This window comes from Phocoena phocoena, chromosome 13, assembly GCF_963924675.1.
Source record: "Phocoena phocoena chromosome 13, mPhoPho1.1, whole genome shotgun sequence".
NCBI classification, from domain to species: domain Eukaryota; kingdom Metazoa; phylum Chordata; class Mammalia; order Artiodactyla; family Phocoenidae; genus Phocoena; species Phocoena phocoena.
In genome coordinates, this window is record NC_089231.1 from 17,121,824 (window position 1) to 17,136,018 (window position 14,195).

The window sequence follows — 14,195 nt, forward strand, 5'->3', positions numbered from 1 at the left end:
CAAATCGAGCACTTTCCATGCATCATCTCACTGAGAATCATGCACGGCAGTTGTTGAAATTTGGGGAAATGAATAAATGTCTGCGAATAACTGGGACTGTTCTGTACATGTGGATTGTTAACTCGCCTTTCAACTAAATGTGTTTGGGTTTTTGCAATGTCATTAAAAACGTGTCCCACCGTGATCTAAATTGTGTTGCGCTGTCCCATTGGGTGAAGATGTCACAGTTTATTTACACAGTTGCTGATCATTGGATATCCACGTTGCTTCTGGGTTTTGTTTTAAATAATATTGGACAAATTCCTCACATAAGTATTTGAACATTTCCTAGATGTACACCTATGGTTATAAAAATTTAGATGTTCAAGATGCTAGATTTGGTATAAAGCATGCAGCCAGCGAAATGGTTCCACTCAAGGCAACTAACACTTGATGAAAATATCTAACGAACTGTAACATAAACGTAGACTATAAAAGATGTCTCCTTGGAAAGCAATTGCTCTTGCTTCAGAATTTCAGTAATTATTGTACAAGTTATCCAGCGTTGCAAAGGTTTGGTTTTCTCCTCTATAGAGTACAAATAACAATACCACCTTCACTAGGGTGGTATAGGACATTTCAAGGAGCCAATGTTTATAAAGCATTTCATGCGGAGCCCCGCACGCAGTTAAGACTAAATAAATGTGAGCTGCCTTTATTAACGATGATGAGTACATGTCGGTATGAAGCTTATGTAAATAATGCCAGGCTGTATGTCTGTCCTCACAAAGCCTGGGGTATTAGTGTAAATATTTTCCTAATATAAATATAACTGAGGTTGTACTTGGCACTTATAGAGTGTCACTTTATACAGTGGTGTATACACAAACACAAATTTTAAATATAGGGAGTGGGTGGTGGCAGTTAGGCAGTAGGCTAGGATGTGCTTTCAAGAAGTCATTAGTAAAGTTTGAGGACCTAGCTTGTATTTAAATGCATCACAGAATAAAAGCTCAGAATATTAGCGTTAGCAGAAACCAGATATCTTAGGACGGTGGTTTTCAAACTTTGCCAGCAAGCCACAATTTCCAAAAGAAATTCATTTCCATTAAGACCCACAATTCAAATAAATGTATATATGTGTCTGTTTTGTAAAACTGTTCCCCAAACAGTACTCTTTTTATGCGTGCTGTACTCTGATATTTTAAAATCTGTTTCACTTTATTTTAATGTTGGTTGTGAACCAATGAAATTAATTTTGCTGGGTAGAGACCCACGATTTGAAACACAACCTTAAAGCCTGTATACCCTTAAAAAAAGAAAGTTTGCAGCTACATTACAGTTGTAAATTCTCACCCAAGCATTTAATCAATAATGAATGGTTTTGTTGTTATTTGCATGATAATTTGAACTTTGGGATCATCATTCAGGCATATTTCCATGTTAGTAAGTCAGGTTCTGTTAAAAGCGTCGTAACCGGGGCTTCCCTGGTGGCGCAGCGGTTGAGAGTCCGCCTGCCGATGCAGGGGACACGGGTTTGTGCCCCGGTACGGGAAGATCCCATGTGCCGCGGAGCGGCTGGGCCCGTGAGCCATGGCCGCTGAGCCTGCGCGTCCGGAGCCTGTGCTCCGCAATGGGAGAGGCCACAACAGTGAGAGGCCCGCGTACCGCAAAAAAAAAAAAAAAAAAAAAAAGCGTTGTAACCGAATGCAGGCAGAATTCAACCAAAAACTGGGTATGAGCCATGTTTCACTCTGGTTTCCCTTTCTTTTAAACCAGGTAGTTCTAATTTGCCAGCAGAATGAATACAAAAAGAGACTCAGAAACGACATTTGAGGAGGATTCTCAGCCTAATGACGAAGTGGTCCCTTACAGTGATGATGAAACAGAAGATGAACTTGAAGACCAGGGGCCTGCGGTGGAACCAGAGCAGAATCGAGTTAACAGAGAAGCAGAGGAAAACCGGGAGCCATTCAAAAAAGGTAACACGCTGGGACCTGGCAATGAGGTACTTGTCCGTCCTCACAAGGGCAGTGGCAACAGGTGCAAAGGACAGATGGTCCAGGAGGCATCTTCCTTCTCTTAGCTTAAGATGAAACTTGAAGCGCTTGGAAAAGTACACATTGTCCTCGGTGTGGTAGGACTGGTGGACCATAGCTGACAAGCTCTGCAGAGGAAATAGAAGGTCTTGCTTCGTGCCTATACATTTAGAAGGAAGCTGAGTGTGGAAGAATTTGCTTGTTACCACACCCAAGAACCTTGGAGTCACCATACCTTTGGTTCAGTCATTTGTGAATATAAAAGGGTTTTGACTCTCCAGTTAAAAAAAAAAAAATTATGGGTCTCCGCCCGCCACGGAGGCAGCAAACTGTGCTCCCTGCCTAGAATCAGGGCAGCTTCAAGGCAGGGTCTAGACCACGGATTGGCAAACGTTTTCTGTCAGGGGCCAGGTAGTAAATATTTCAGGCTTCGTGAGTCATACAGTCTCTGTCAGAACTACTCAGCGTTACTGATGTTTCTTGAAAATGGCCATAGACAGTCTGTCATTTAGGGTAACAGAACGTAGCTGACTTGTATGATTTTGCTTTTTCCCTTGTGGCTTTTCTGTTTCATTCCCTGCTGGTTCTCCCACCCCGGCAAACACGGGTGTTCTTTTTTTCCTTTGCTCCATGAGGAAGCTGATCTTTTTCTCTTTAGACCCCAGATCTGCTTCAGATTTCAGGTTGAAAATGTTTTCCTCCACGGTCCCTTGCATTCCAGCTAAATAACTTCAGTTCCCCATTCACAGAAATCTCCAGGAAATTGTTCTATTTCTGACTCTCCACATACACCTCTCCCCAGCCTCAATCAGAATAACCTCTGGTTTTATCTGGCTTCCCCAGAGCCTCTGTCATTGCCGATCTACCCTTCCAGGCCTGCCAGAAGCCTGCTTTCCTTATGTCACTCCCTGCCCGTCTCTCCCTCCAGGATTCTGCTGCCTGTTAAGCTGGGTTTTTTTTCCCCCAACAGGTTTCACCTGTAGAAAAAGTGACAAAGCGTGAAATCCTACTTATGTAATGATTCTTCCTGCTCTCTGGTCAGATGGTGCCTGTCTTCTGCTCTTCTGTGTGGGGACGTGCGTGTGCCACAAGGGCCCCATGCCACCGCAGGCTTCAAAACCTGGGAAGGTCACTGTCTCAAGTCTATTGTTTTCCCATCCTCAGCTTTCCATATCAAACATTTAGAATGATCAGATCTTACTGTGGATTTCTGGCTGTAATTTTCAGCTATTGAGTATAAGTGCTTTCTGCCTTGACGCAGAAAGCACTACAATCACGATAATGGAGCTACCATGCAATGGAATCACTGCCAATCTGAACAGGAATGTGGCGTCTGTCATAACACGTCCAGACTGGATATGGTTCAGGCTGAAGTAGCCTGACGAGTTAGCCCGGGGAGTTCTAGCTGATCGCCGAAATAGTAATAATGTGTTTCTTCCTCATTCCTTCTCCCACTGTGCTTCTAAGTTTCATATCTCTACCATGTGTGGGTATCTGATGAGCTGACACTGCAGTTCTTTAGGGGTGAACTTTGCTGTTGGTGCCATGTTATCAGATGTGTGGTCCGGGACAAGGCCAAGGGATGGGGTTGGGTGCCTTTGGAAATGTCAGAGGGGCACGTAGTGGGCGGAAACTCTCACCTCTGTTTTTTTCCACCTCTGCCTTCACATGCGGCTGCCCTGGGCACTTTCTGATTGTTCAGTTCACAGGTCATGTTTCTTGTAGATTTCTACCCCCAGAGCACAGGCACTGAGGGAGCTCGGACTTCTTCAAAGTCTTTTCCAGTGGTGGTTTGTATTTCTAGGGGAGTTTGGTGGTTTTCAAAAACCCTTGTCAAGTGACTTTGCCTGTGACTTTAAAAAACATTATTATCGGGCTTCCCTGGTGGCGCAGCGGTTGAGAGTCCGCCTGCTGATGCAGGGGACACGGGTTCGTGCCCCGGTACGGGAAGATCCCATGTGCCGCGGAGCGGCTGGGCCCGTGAGCCATGGCCGCTGAGCCTGCGCATCCGGAGCCTGTGCTCCGCAGCGGGAGAGGCCACGACAGTGAGAGGCCCGCGTACCGGAAAAAAAAAAAAATTATTATCATTATTATTAACTTCTTTTTGGCCTTGCTGCGCAGCTTGCGGAATCTTAGTTCCCCGGCCAGGAATTGAACCCAGGCCCCAGCAGTGAAAGTGCCGAGTCCTAACCCCTGGATTGCCCGGGAATTCCAAAAACGTATTATTGTTCTAACACCTCTGTGTGCCCTTTCCAAACACAGAGAGGGCATTTATTAAGTGCTAGACCTCTTTACTTCCGTTCCCTCGTCTGCCCTGTGTCCCTTACGGCCGCTCTGCTTCGTCTCCCCCCACCGCCCACTCCTTCCTCCCTTCTTTCTCTGCATCCGTCTTCCCCTCTTTTAATTTTTCTCCCATATTCTAACTTGGGCATTTTCCCAGTGAAGGTCAGTGTCACTCTGACTTCCCTTTTTAACTATAATCTGTCTTGACATTTTACATGAAGGACAGTTTTCTTCAAAGAATTCACTTCTTTAGAGCACTGGAGCGTGAGTCACTCTGCGAAGTACCATCCAGTTGAGTGACACTGGGGACCCAGGCCTATTACAGCAGAGCAATGTCTAAAAATGTGTGAACCATGTTCATTTTTTTAGCCGTATCTTTTTTTTTTTTTGGTGGGTCTTCGTTGCAGTGCATGGGCTTCTCATTGCGGTGGCTTCTCTTGTTGGGGAGCATGGGCTCTAGGCGCCCGGGCTTCAGTAGTTGTGGCGCACGGGCTTAGTTGCTCCACGGCATGTGGTATCTTCCCAGACCAGGGCTCGAACCCGCGTCCTGTACATTGGCAAGCCGATTCTTAACCACTGCACCACCAGGGAAGTCCTTTAACCATATCTTAGTGCAGAAAATTGGTTTTCTTTTTTTTTTTAAAGATGCTTTAGCCCCACTGAGCTTTAGTAAGCCAGTGTTTCGAGAGACCATTGCAAGTGCTTTTCAGGGGAAGGATGTTTCTTGTGTGCTGTGAGAATCGAGAATGGGTGTAAGCCTGCTGTTAGAATGTGCCATGAAGGAAGAAAGAAGCCCACAGATTTTACTAAAGTCCCTTTACCCTTGGTTTCCTTTGAGCAACTGGTGACAAAAACGAATGGGGATGTTTCCATCTGATGGGATGAACATTCTCATTTCCTGAACACACAAGAACGGTATATCCCAGAATGTGTTCTGAGAAACAGTAGTTCTGCCAGATATTCCCAGACACAAAGGTTCTGTGGTCCCAGAGACCAGAAACTCAGAATTCTTTATCCTTTAATTGGAGTTTAAGGTTGTCCATTAGCAGAAAATGATGCAAGAAAGTTTAGACTTTAAAGAAGCCACTTTAATTTTATTTAGCCACAGGTTCCTAAAACTCCTTGACTCTAGAATTCCTTGACTCTAGGTGCTTTTCTGGTTTGTTTGTGTAGCTTACCCCTCCACCATCCTGGTGTCCCCAGGTCAACTCCCTGGGTAATTCTGTGCCAGTCGGGAACCAGCTTAGAGACGAAGTCCTTGGGAATCAATAAGTGCTCTGCATTAGTGCACCCTGGCTCGCTCTTGTGAGCCTGCGGATGGAATGAGAAAGCTGTGTCCTACCTTGTTGGCAGCGTTGTTTTGTCAGTTAACTCTCCCCTCTTTCCGCGCTGGCTGGCTTACAAATACACTCACCGCTTCTCCTACAGCAAACTCTTACCTGAATCCTGCTTTCTGCCTCTGGCTGCTGTCCTGTCTCCTGTTCTCATGACCAAGCTTCTGAAAACCCATTTCTCTACCATCACATCCACCCGTTCTCCCGGTCCTTCCCCTCTGTGGGCTACCCCACCTCCCTGTGGGACACATTGTCTTAAAGATCACCAAGAACCCCAGTGCCAAGTCCAGTGAGCTTTTTGTCAACCATTCTCTTCCTACCTCTGTTTGCTCTGAAGCGCTTGACCTTTTTGAAAGTCTCCTTCAGTAAACGCTGGCCTCCCTGGCAGGTGATGACACCTTCTCGTCTCAGTACTCCTCCTGTTTCTCCTTCCTCTGGCTACTCTTCCTTCCACCCTTAAAATGTTCCCATTCCAGGTCATCCTTTGTTCTCTGTCTACAGGCCTGCCTTTGGCAAGCTAATCCCCTTTACTCCACTTCATGTACCGCATCTCTGTACATGACCCTGAGAGGCAGTGTGCACGGTGGTGAAGAGGGAGGATGCTGGGCACGGGCTGTGTGGATTTCAGCCTTGGCTTCACCACTTTCTAGCTGTGTAACCTTGAGGAAAGGACTTCCTCTCTCTCTACCTCAGTGTCCCCATCTGCAAAATGGACATGATATGAGTACCTACTTCATTGGGTGGTTGTGAGGATTAAGTCAGAAAACAAATGTAAAGGAATGAGAACAGTTTCAGGCATGCAGTAAATACTCTAAAAATATTAGCTGTTATCACCCCCACCCGTCATCTCCTCTCTCATCTTTCCATCGTCAGATCTTCTTCTTGACCCTCCCACTTCCTTTTGGGATATTCAGATTCCCCTGGACCACCCCCCAGGCTGAAGCTGCTGAGTCACTCATTTTAAGGGATCCTTCCATCCCCACATCTACGCAGAGTGAATGGGTGGATGGATGGAGAGATGGATGGGCTGAAGAACAGTTAATTTCCCGGCAATGAGTTTGCCCACATATTTAAGGAGAGTTCTGGTGATTTAGTGTCATCCCTGCCTCTGCCATCTTATAAACCTTTCCTGTTAGTACAAGCTTCTCCAGCCTTCTCTTTTTTTGGCAAATCTGTGGGCAGTTATGCTGACCCCACCCTCAGGCTTTCCTAGGCTCCAGTGGGTTCTCAGATAAAACCTTAGACTGGGTCTCCGATAGTTCACACCTGTGGAGGGGGGGCAGGCAAGGCATAAGAGTCTTCATACAGAGAAGACAGAGAGCTGTAGTTATGGAAAAGTCCACCCACGCACACACAGAGCGACAGGAACAAAGCTAAAGGTTGCAAAAAAAGCCTCGCTCATGCAGTGACTTGGTCTTTTAATGGATTGACCTGTGGTTCAGCTCCAAGAGCTGTGACAAAAGAGTCTGCCCTGGATGGGGGTCAGGGAAAGCTTCCTTGTGGAAAGGTATGCCTGTGCTGTCAAGTGACAGATGAAGGAGAGTTAATTAGGGGCGGGGAGAGGAAGGAGCCTCCCGAATAGGGCGCCAGGTCCAGAGGGTCTGTGGCAGGAGGGAGGGTGGCGTGCCTGTGGCGCGTGGAGGAGCTGGGCCTCAGCCTGGGGGAATGAGATGTTCTGAGCAGACGTTTAGTCATCTCACTCCCCCCCATCTCAGCACCCATCACGTTGTAACTTAGAAACGACTGGTTTCTACTTTATGCTGATTGTACATTACCCATCTTCCAGTTAAAGCTGTAAGTGCTCCAAGGACCCAAGGTCCAATCTGTCTTATTCTGAGCTGGTGTCAGGGCAGCAGGCCTGGGGGGCATTTGTCATAGAGGCTTGGTGGGTGTTGGTGACTGACAGCATCGGAGGCTTCAACAGAGGTATGAATAGGGAACCAGGTGAGCGCTTCAGAGGCCTTCCCTGGTCAAGGAAGGCTTCCTGGAGGTGAGGACACCTGCGCTGAGTCCTGAATAAGTGTGAGAGGCAAATTGGTCCCCGTGGTCTCAGGGGCAGGGCCTACCAGGCCGACGCAGCGTGAAGGAAAGCTCCAAGGGGCTGAGAGTTCAGGGAACTTCGAGTGATTCTTGGAGCTCAGTGATGGAGTGGGGCAGTGGCCGTGCTAAGGAGTTTGGCCCCTTTCCTGAAGGCCTCTGGGGGCCATGCCAGCAGTTTAGGCTGAAAGGAACACAAATGAGAGTACAGCAGCGGTCTCCTCCCACCACAGCTGCTCCGTAGCTATGTTTCCTCCTTTCAGTCCAATCTCCATGGTGGCAAAAGATGGCACTGCACTGGGATCTGATTCCATCTCCTTTCCTTGGCGGCTCAGGCCCGTGTGATTGGGCCCCATCTTCCTCTCCCGGCCGAGCTGGCTGGCTGGCTGCCTGCAACTTGCAGGCTTATTCACACGTCCCATTCACCCTGTTCTACGCTCAGTCCCTGGTTCAAGCAAGTCTTTGCCTCCTCCACGACTTTGCATCCACTCTTCCCCACGACCAGAGCAGCCCCCTTCTCTGTGGCCATCTCCTTCTCACCCTTCAGGGCTTGATATAGGCATCACTCCCTTAAAGAAGCCTTCTCTGACCCCCAGCCCCAGCCTGGAGCAGACCCCTGTTGTCTGGTCTCAGAGCCCCTTGCACTTTCCTTCACACCCCTGCGGGCATTAATGATTATGTCCTTGGATGACTGTGTGAAGTAGGGATGAAGCTTCCCCAGTAGACGGTTGGCTTCATGAGAATTGAGGCCATATCTGTTCCATCAGAGCACGTAATAGACACTCAATAAATATACACTGGGTACATACATTTGTTTAGAAATCCTACATTGGCCGCAGTGGGGAGAAGGGGGTAGATAATAATCCAAGGGAGGATCAAAACCAAGACGGCCAGGGTGCAGAGAAGGGGACATCATGACATATGTTAGGGATTTGACATTCACAAGGGAAAAGGATGCCTGAGGAATAATTTCTGGCTTAGCTGCCCACCACCCCACCCTACACCCAGTGGATATTCCAGTTATCTATTGCTACATAAAACAGAATCTCAACTTACTGGCATAAAATGACCATTTCACAATGTTCACAGATTCTGTGAGTCAGGAATTCAGATAGGACACAGCAGAGACGACTTGTTTCTGCTCTAAGATATCTGGGCCCTCAGCTATGGAGATGAACAGCTGAGGTGACTGGGGCCTGGAATCATCGGGAAGCTTCTTTACTCCTATGTCTGGCATCTGAGCTGGTAACTCAAAGGCTCAACTGGGTCTTTCAGTGGGAGCACCTCCACGTGGCTGGGCTTCTCCCAGCATAACGCTGGGCTACCGTGGGAGCATTCTAGAGGGACCATCTGGAGAACCAGTGTCCCAAGACATCAGAGTAGAAGCTGGTCACAGAATTCATGCCAGCATCCCTTGTGCTACCTGCTCTTGGTTACAGAAGAGTCACTGAGGCCAGCCTTGATTCACGGGAAAGGAAATTAGTCACCTCTTCTTGATGGAGGGGTAACAAGGTCACGTTGCAGGATTGGAGATACTGTTGCAGCTGCCTTTAGAAGGTGCCTTCTGCCTCAGTGAATAACAGAGCTGTTTGTGGGGCTAAGTAGTGTGGGGGGGAGCCCCTTGTGGGTCAAGGAGAGGGTGGTGGTTTTGAACTTGACCAGTTTTGGATATTTGTAGGAATTCCACTTGTGTTGCTGGGTAGCTGGCAGCTTAGAAATATAGGATGAAGTAAGAAATGACCAAGAATGGTGCAGCATCGTCCCTGGGAACCGTTAGAATTTTAAATTCCTAAGCATACGGTAATAGCACTGAACTTTAGTTCCCAGACTGGGTATTCTTAGGGAGAGGTGAGTTCAGTTTTAGGAGAGGAGCCCCTCTATAAGCACACAGGCACCCCCCGTCCCCGACCCTGGGCTCCTGGAGTACACAGTTGCCCAGTTTGCATACCATCTGTGCTTGTGAAGTTAGCAAAGACATGCGACTAATGTCCAGGAGAACTGAATAATTCTGATTCTACAACTTTGGAATTGGAGATGATTCAGACAGAGGCTTTAGCGTCTTATCTTTGTTTTTGTTTTTTGTTGAAAGCCAAACAGTACTGTGAGGAAGATTGTGCAGGCGATGCTAAACCACTTGCAGGACCACTTCTAGGCACCTCTGAAGCACATGCCTGCAAGCAGCTGGCAGGCTAGGCACGCACCTCTCTCTCTCCTTGAGAGCCCACCCCCAAAGATCTGTCTTCTTGACGGGGTTGGGTGGCTCTCTGTGCTTGAAAATATAAAACTGCATTTGTTTAAAAAATCTTTTCCAACTCAGAATTTCATTGATCAAAATTCTGTTCAGGGGCAAAATGATCATTGGTCGACAGTATTTAAGGTGGAATGTTTAATCGTTAAGGCTTAAAGATATCACCACAAGAGCCTCAGAACACAGAGAGGAAGTTCTCTCTTAGAGCATACATTCGGACCAGATGTGGCATCAACAAAACAAGGGCAGCTAGATCGCTGGTGAAAGTGATATCTTCAGATAAAAATACAGAATTAAGGGTGTTGATCTTTAGAGCATCCATGGATTTTTATCTGGAATCAAAAAACAGATTAAGCTAGTCCATTAAAATACGGAAATCCTAGGAAATCCAGGAAACATGCTGAGGAGCTCTGTTTTCCACTTAATTTGATGCATTTTGAATTTTTGACCCACACCCCATGTGGAGATTCTAGTTTGGCTACTTATTTTCTTTCTCTAATCAGCCATAAACTTCCTTCCACTACAGCAGCCTTAAGAACACCACAGGAACTGGTGGCTTGTAAACTAAAGGCTGTGTGGGGTGTTCCTGGCTGAGTGATTTGTAATGACAGAGCAGGTGTTGAGACTGCGTTGTCTCACTTTATAGAACTTGCTTTGAGCAATGTCATTTATGACTGAACCTCAAGTGAGAAGCTCTTTTGCTCATGGACACCCAACTCAGCTATTGCTTTCCTGGTGCCACTTTGGAACCTGAGTCTCTAAAGTAGGTGTTTAATGATAGAAGTCACCTTAGGAGGACACTAACTAGGGTTTTTAAATATATATATATATTTATTTATTATTTTTGGCTGCGTTGGGTCTTCGTTGCTATGCACGGGCTTTCTCTAGTTGTGGCGAGTGGGGGCTACTCTTCGTTGCAGTGCGCTGGCTTCTCATTGCGGTGGCTTCTCTTGTTGCGGAGCACGGGCTCTAGGCACGCGGGCTTCAGTAGTTGTGGCACGTGGGCTCAGTAGTTGTGGCTCGCGGGCTTAGTTGCTCCGCGTCATGTGGGATCTTCCCGGACCAGGGATTGAACCCGCGTCCCCTGCATTGGCAGGCGGATTCTTAACCACTGTGCCACCAGGGAAGTCCCTAACTCTAGGGGGTTTTAATCCTGCTGATGCATTAGAATCACATGGGGAGCTTTTAAAACTCCATAGGTGCCTGGACCCAGCCCCTGGAGGCGCTGATACAGTAGGTCTGGAGTGAGGCAAGGGGAGAATTCCACCAGGTTCAACCTCACATTACAGAATAGTCCATCTAATCCACTAGTGCACCTGCTCTTCAAGCAAGGTCTACCAGTTGGCCTCACGAGGGTTCTGATTAAATGTAGAACCTTGGGCTCTTCCCAGATCAGCCAATCAGAATCTATTAACAAAGACCCCAGGTGATTAGTAGGCACATTCAAGTTTGGAAAGCACCATGAGAATAAAGATTCTCAATGAGGAGAGGGGCATTTATTTTAAAATCTAAAGTCCTACCTTGCTCATACCCTGCAGTGTACTGCTTCAGTGACAAGGTGTGCTGTAAGGAGGGTTTGTCACCCTCAGATGGATGTGAGGGAGGCAGGAGAAAGGCTGGGAAATGCTGCTCTTGAACAGTGGATAGCAGCCTTGCCTGCAGGTTAGGGTCACCTGAGACCTTTGCTGGGTTCACCCCAGTCTAATGCGAAAATCCCTGGGGGTGGAGCCCTGAGCATCCGGATAAAAGCCCGGATTCCAGTAGAATCAAGAGCAACTCATCCCATTTCAAGGTGCGTAGGAATTCATTGGGGATCTTGTGAAAATGCCTTTCTGGTGCCAGGTCTGGAGCATGGCCTGAAATTGTGCATTTCTAACTGGATGTCAGGTGATACACCTGGTCCACACCTTGAGTAGCAAGTGTGAACAAGGGTGAAGTTGTGTGTTTTTTCTTTTCTTTCCACAAGCAAACAGCAGCATTTGGCCTTTTGCTTTGCCTTCAGTCTATCAGTTTTTGAGTTTCTTTTTTTTTCTTTTACTTGGTGGTGGGAATGGGGAGCAACAGAGCTGAATGCTACAAACACCACACAATCAAGCAGATAAACTCGATAAAATCTTGACTCTAGTCTCTTACCTGCCCATACTTCGTGCCTTTCCCATTTTCTCAAAAGCTTTTCAAACTGTCACCACTCTCCGGAGGGTGCTTCGTAAGTCAAGAAACTCAAAGCTGTTCAAACCCTCGCTTATCCTTCTCTGCCCCTCACACTGAAGCCATCCCGCCTGCTCTACGCTCCCCTACCGTCAGCCATCCCCTCTCTTCCTGTTTCCTAACGCCCTCTCTCCTGGCCCCTTCAGTCTCCCCCTCCTAAAAAACACCTCCTGATGAGCCCAACTCCCCTTTAGTTTCTCATCCAAAGAAATGTATTTCAATCAGGTCACCAGTGTGGTTTTGTGATCACCAAATCATTGGGCATCTATGCCCTTTCTTACCAGGCAGCTCGCTACTTGCCCCTCCTGTTCTACCTCCATACTCCCTTCCTGTGTAATCCATTCACTCTCATGATTTCAACTAACGTCTGAGTGTTGAGGACCTTCAAATCTGTGTCTTTGACCTGAACCTCAGCCTGGAGTTCCAGCTTGGTTTCTACAGCTCCTGGATGGACGTTTCCACCCTTGTGTCCTATGGGGGTCTTCAGTTCACCAGATCTGAAAATGCATTGTCCCCCCAACTAGATGGATACCTCTTAAGTTCTCTAGCTCATCTGTGGCACCTCTGTTCATCCAGTCACCCAAAGTAGGATCCTGGGGTCACTTTTTTCTCATTTTTATTTTATTTTTTAAATTTATATATATTTTTATTGAAGTATATAGTTGATTTACAATGTTTCAGCCGTACAGCAAAGTGATTCCGATATATATGTATACATATCATTTTTCAGATTCTTTTCCATTATAAGTTATTATAATACAAGTTATTGAATATGGTTCCCTGTGCTATACGGTTGGTCCTTGTTGGTTATCTCTTTTATATATAGTAGTGTGTATCTGCTGATCCCAAATTCCCAATGTATCCCTCCCTCACATTTCCCCTTTGATAACCACAGGTTTGTCTCTATGTCTATGAGTCTACTTCTGTCTAGTAAATAAGTTCATTTGTATCATTTTTTTAGATTCCACATTGAAGTGATATCATATGCTGTTTGTCTTTCTCCTGATTTCATTTTTATTCCCCATTCTTTCTTGCCCACATTCAGTCAGCTGTCCTATAGCTCTTGAATCTGTCTTCTCCCCATTGCTGTCCCCTTAGCCCTGGGTCAGGCTCTCATCAGCTCTCCCTTCCATGACTGAAGTTGTCTTCTGCCTTTAGACTTCTTCCCTTCAAATGTATCCTGTGCACTGCTCCTGCTGTGACCCGGGCAAACCACGGTCTGGCCGTGCCACTCCTGTCCTGAAGCCCCCGGCGGATGTCCCCTGCCCTCTGCTTGCCGTACCAGGCCCCCTCAATCCACTGGCTCTCAGCTCATCTCCTGTCCTTCCTGTGGTCCCCTGACACCCAGCTCTTCACATATGAACCCAGGCCCGGCTGTTTTCTGCCTTTGTGCTTTGGCCGCTGCGGTTGTATTTATGCCTGGAATGCCCTTCACCCCTCTCCTCTCCCTGTACAGGCATGATTTGGGGGTAGCTTTTAAGAGTCCACTCAAGAGGTACCTCTTCCATAAAGGTACCTCTTGACACCACCATAGCCTGGCTGGATTCACTGCTGCTCCTTACAATTCCTGTGCTGCCAAGGGCTTAGCTCTTTCCTTACATTTTCTTCCACATTATACATTGTCTTCACTCCTGTATGTGTTTAGGTATCTCTCCCGCCTACCATGGAGAGACAGTGGGCTCCTCAAGGTAGGGATTGTGTCTGATGGAGAGATGGTTTCCATTGAAATGAGCTCTAGTTCTACCTTATTTTGCTTTTTGTTTTTTTTTAAATTGAAGTATAGTTGATTTACAGTGTTGTGTTAATTTCTGCTGTACAGCAGTGACTCAGTTACACATACATACGTGTGTGTGTGTGTGTGTGTGTGTTTGTACATATATATATATATTCTTTTTTTGTATTCTTTTCCATTATGGTTTATCTCAGGATACTGAATATAGTTTCCTGTGCTATACAGTAGGACCCTGTTGTTTATCCCTTCTATATGTAATAGTTTGCATCTGCTAACCCCTAGTTCCACCTTATTTTAAATTAGTGGTTCTCAAACTTGAGTGTGCGTGCGAGTCA

The 14,195-nt window shown here is 46.8% G+C and overlaps 1 protein-coding gene across 2 annotated transcripts in view; it reads left to right on the forward strand.

The window, feature by feature from the left end:
• Positions 1-1,758: 1,758 nt before the first annotated feature.
• Positions 1,759-14,195, forward strand: part of ATP8B1 (ATPase phospholipid transporting 8B1) — a 61,205-nt gene continuing 48,768 nt past the window's right edge. Inside the window, exon 1 of one of the 2 annotated variants that reach the window (XM_065890355.1) lies at positions 1,759-1,961. In XM_065890355.1, coding sequence (XP_065746427.1) covers positions 1,781-1,961 — 181 coding nt within the window. In that variant the 5' untranslated portion in view covers positions 1,759-1,780. The remainder of the gene's footprint in view (positions 1,962-14,195) is intronic. The other variant, XM_065890356.1, reaches the window with a different exon arrangement.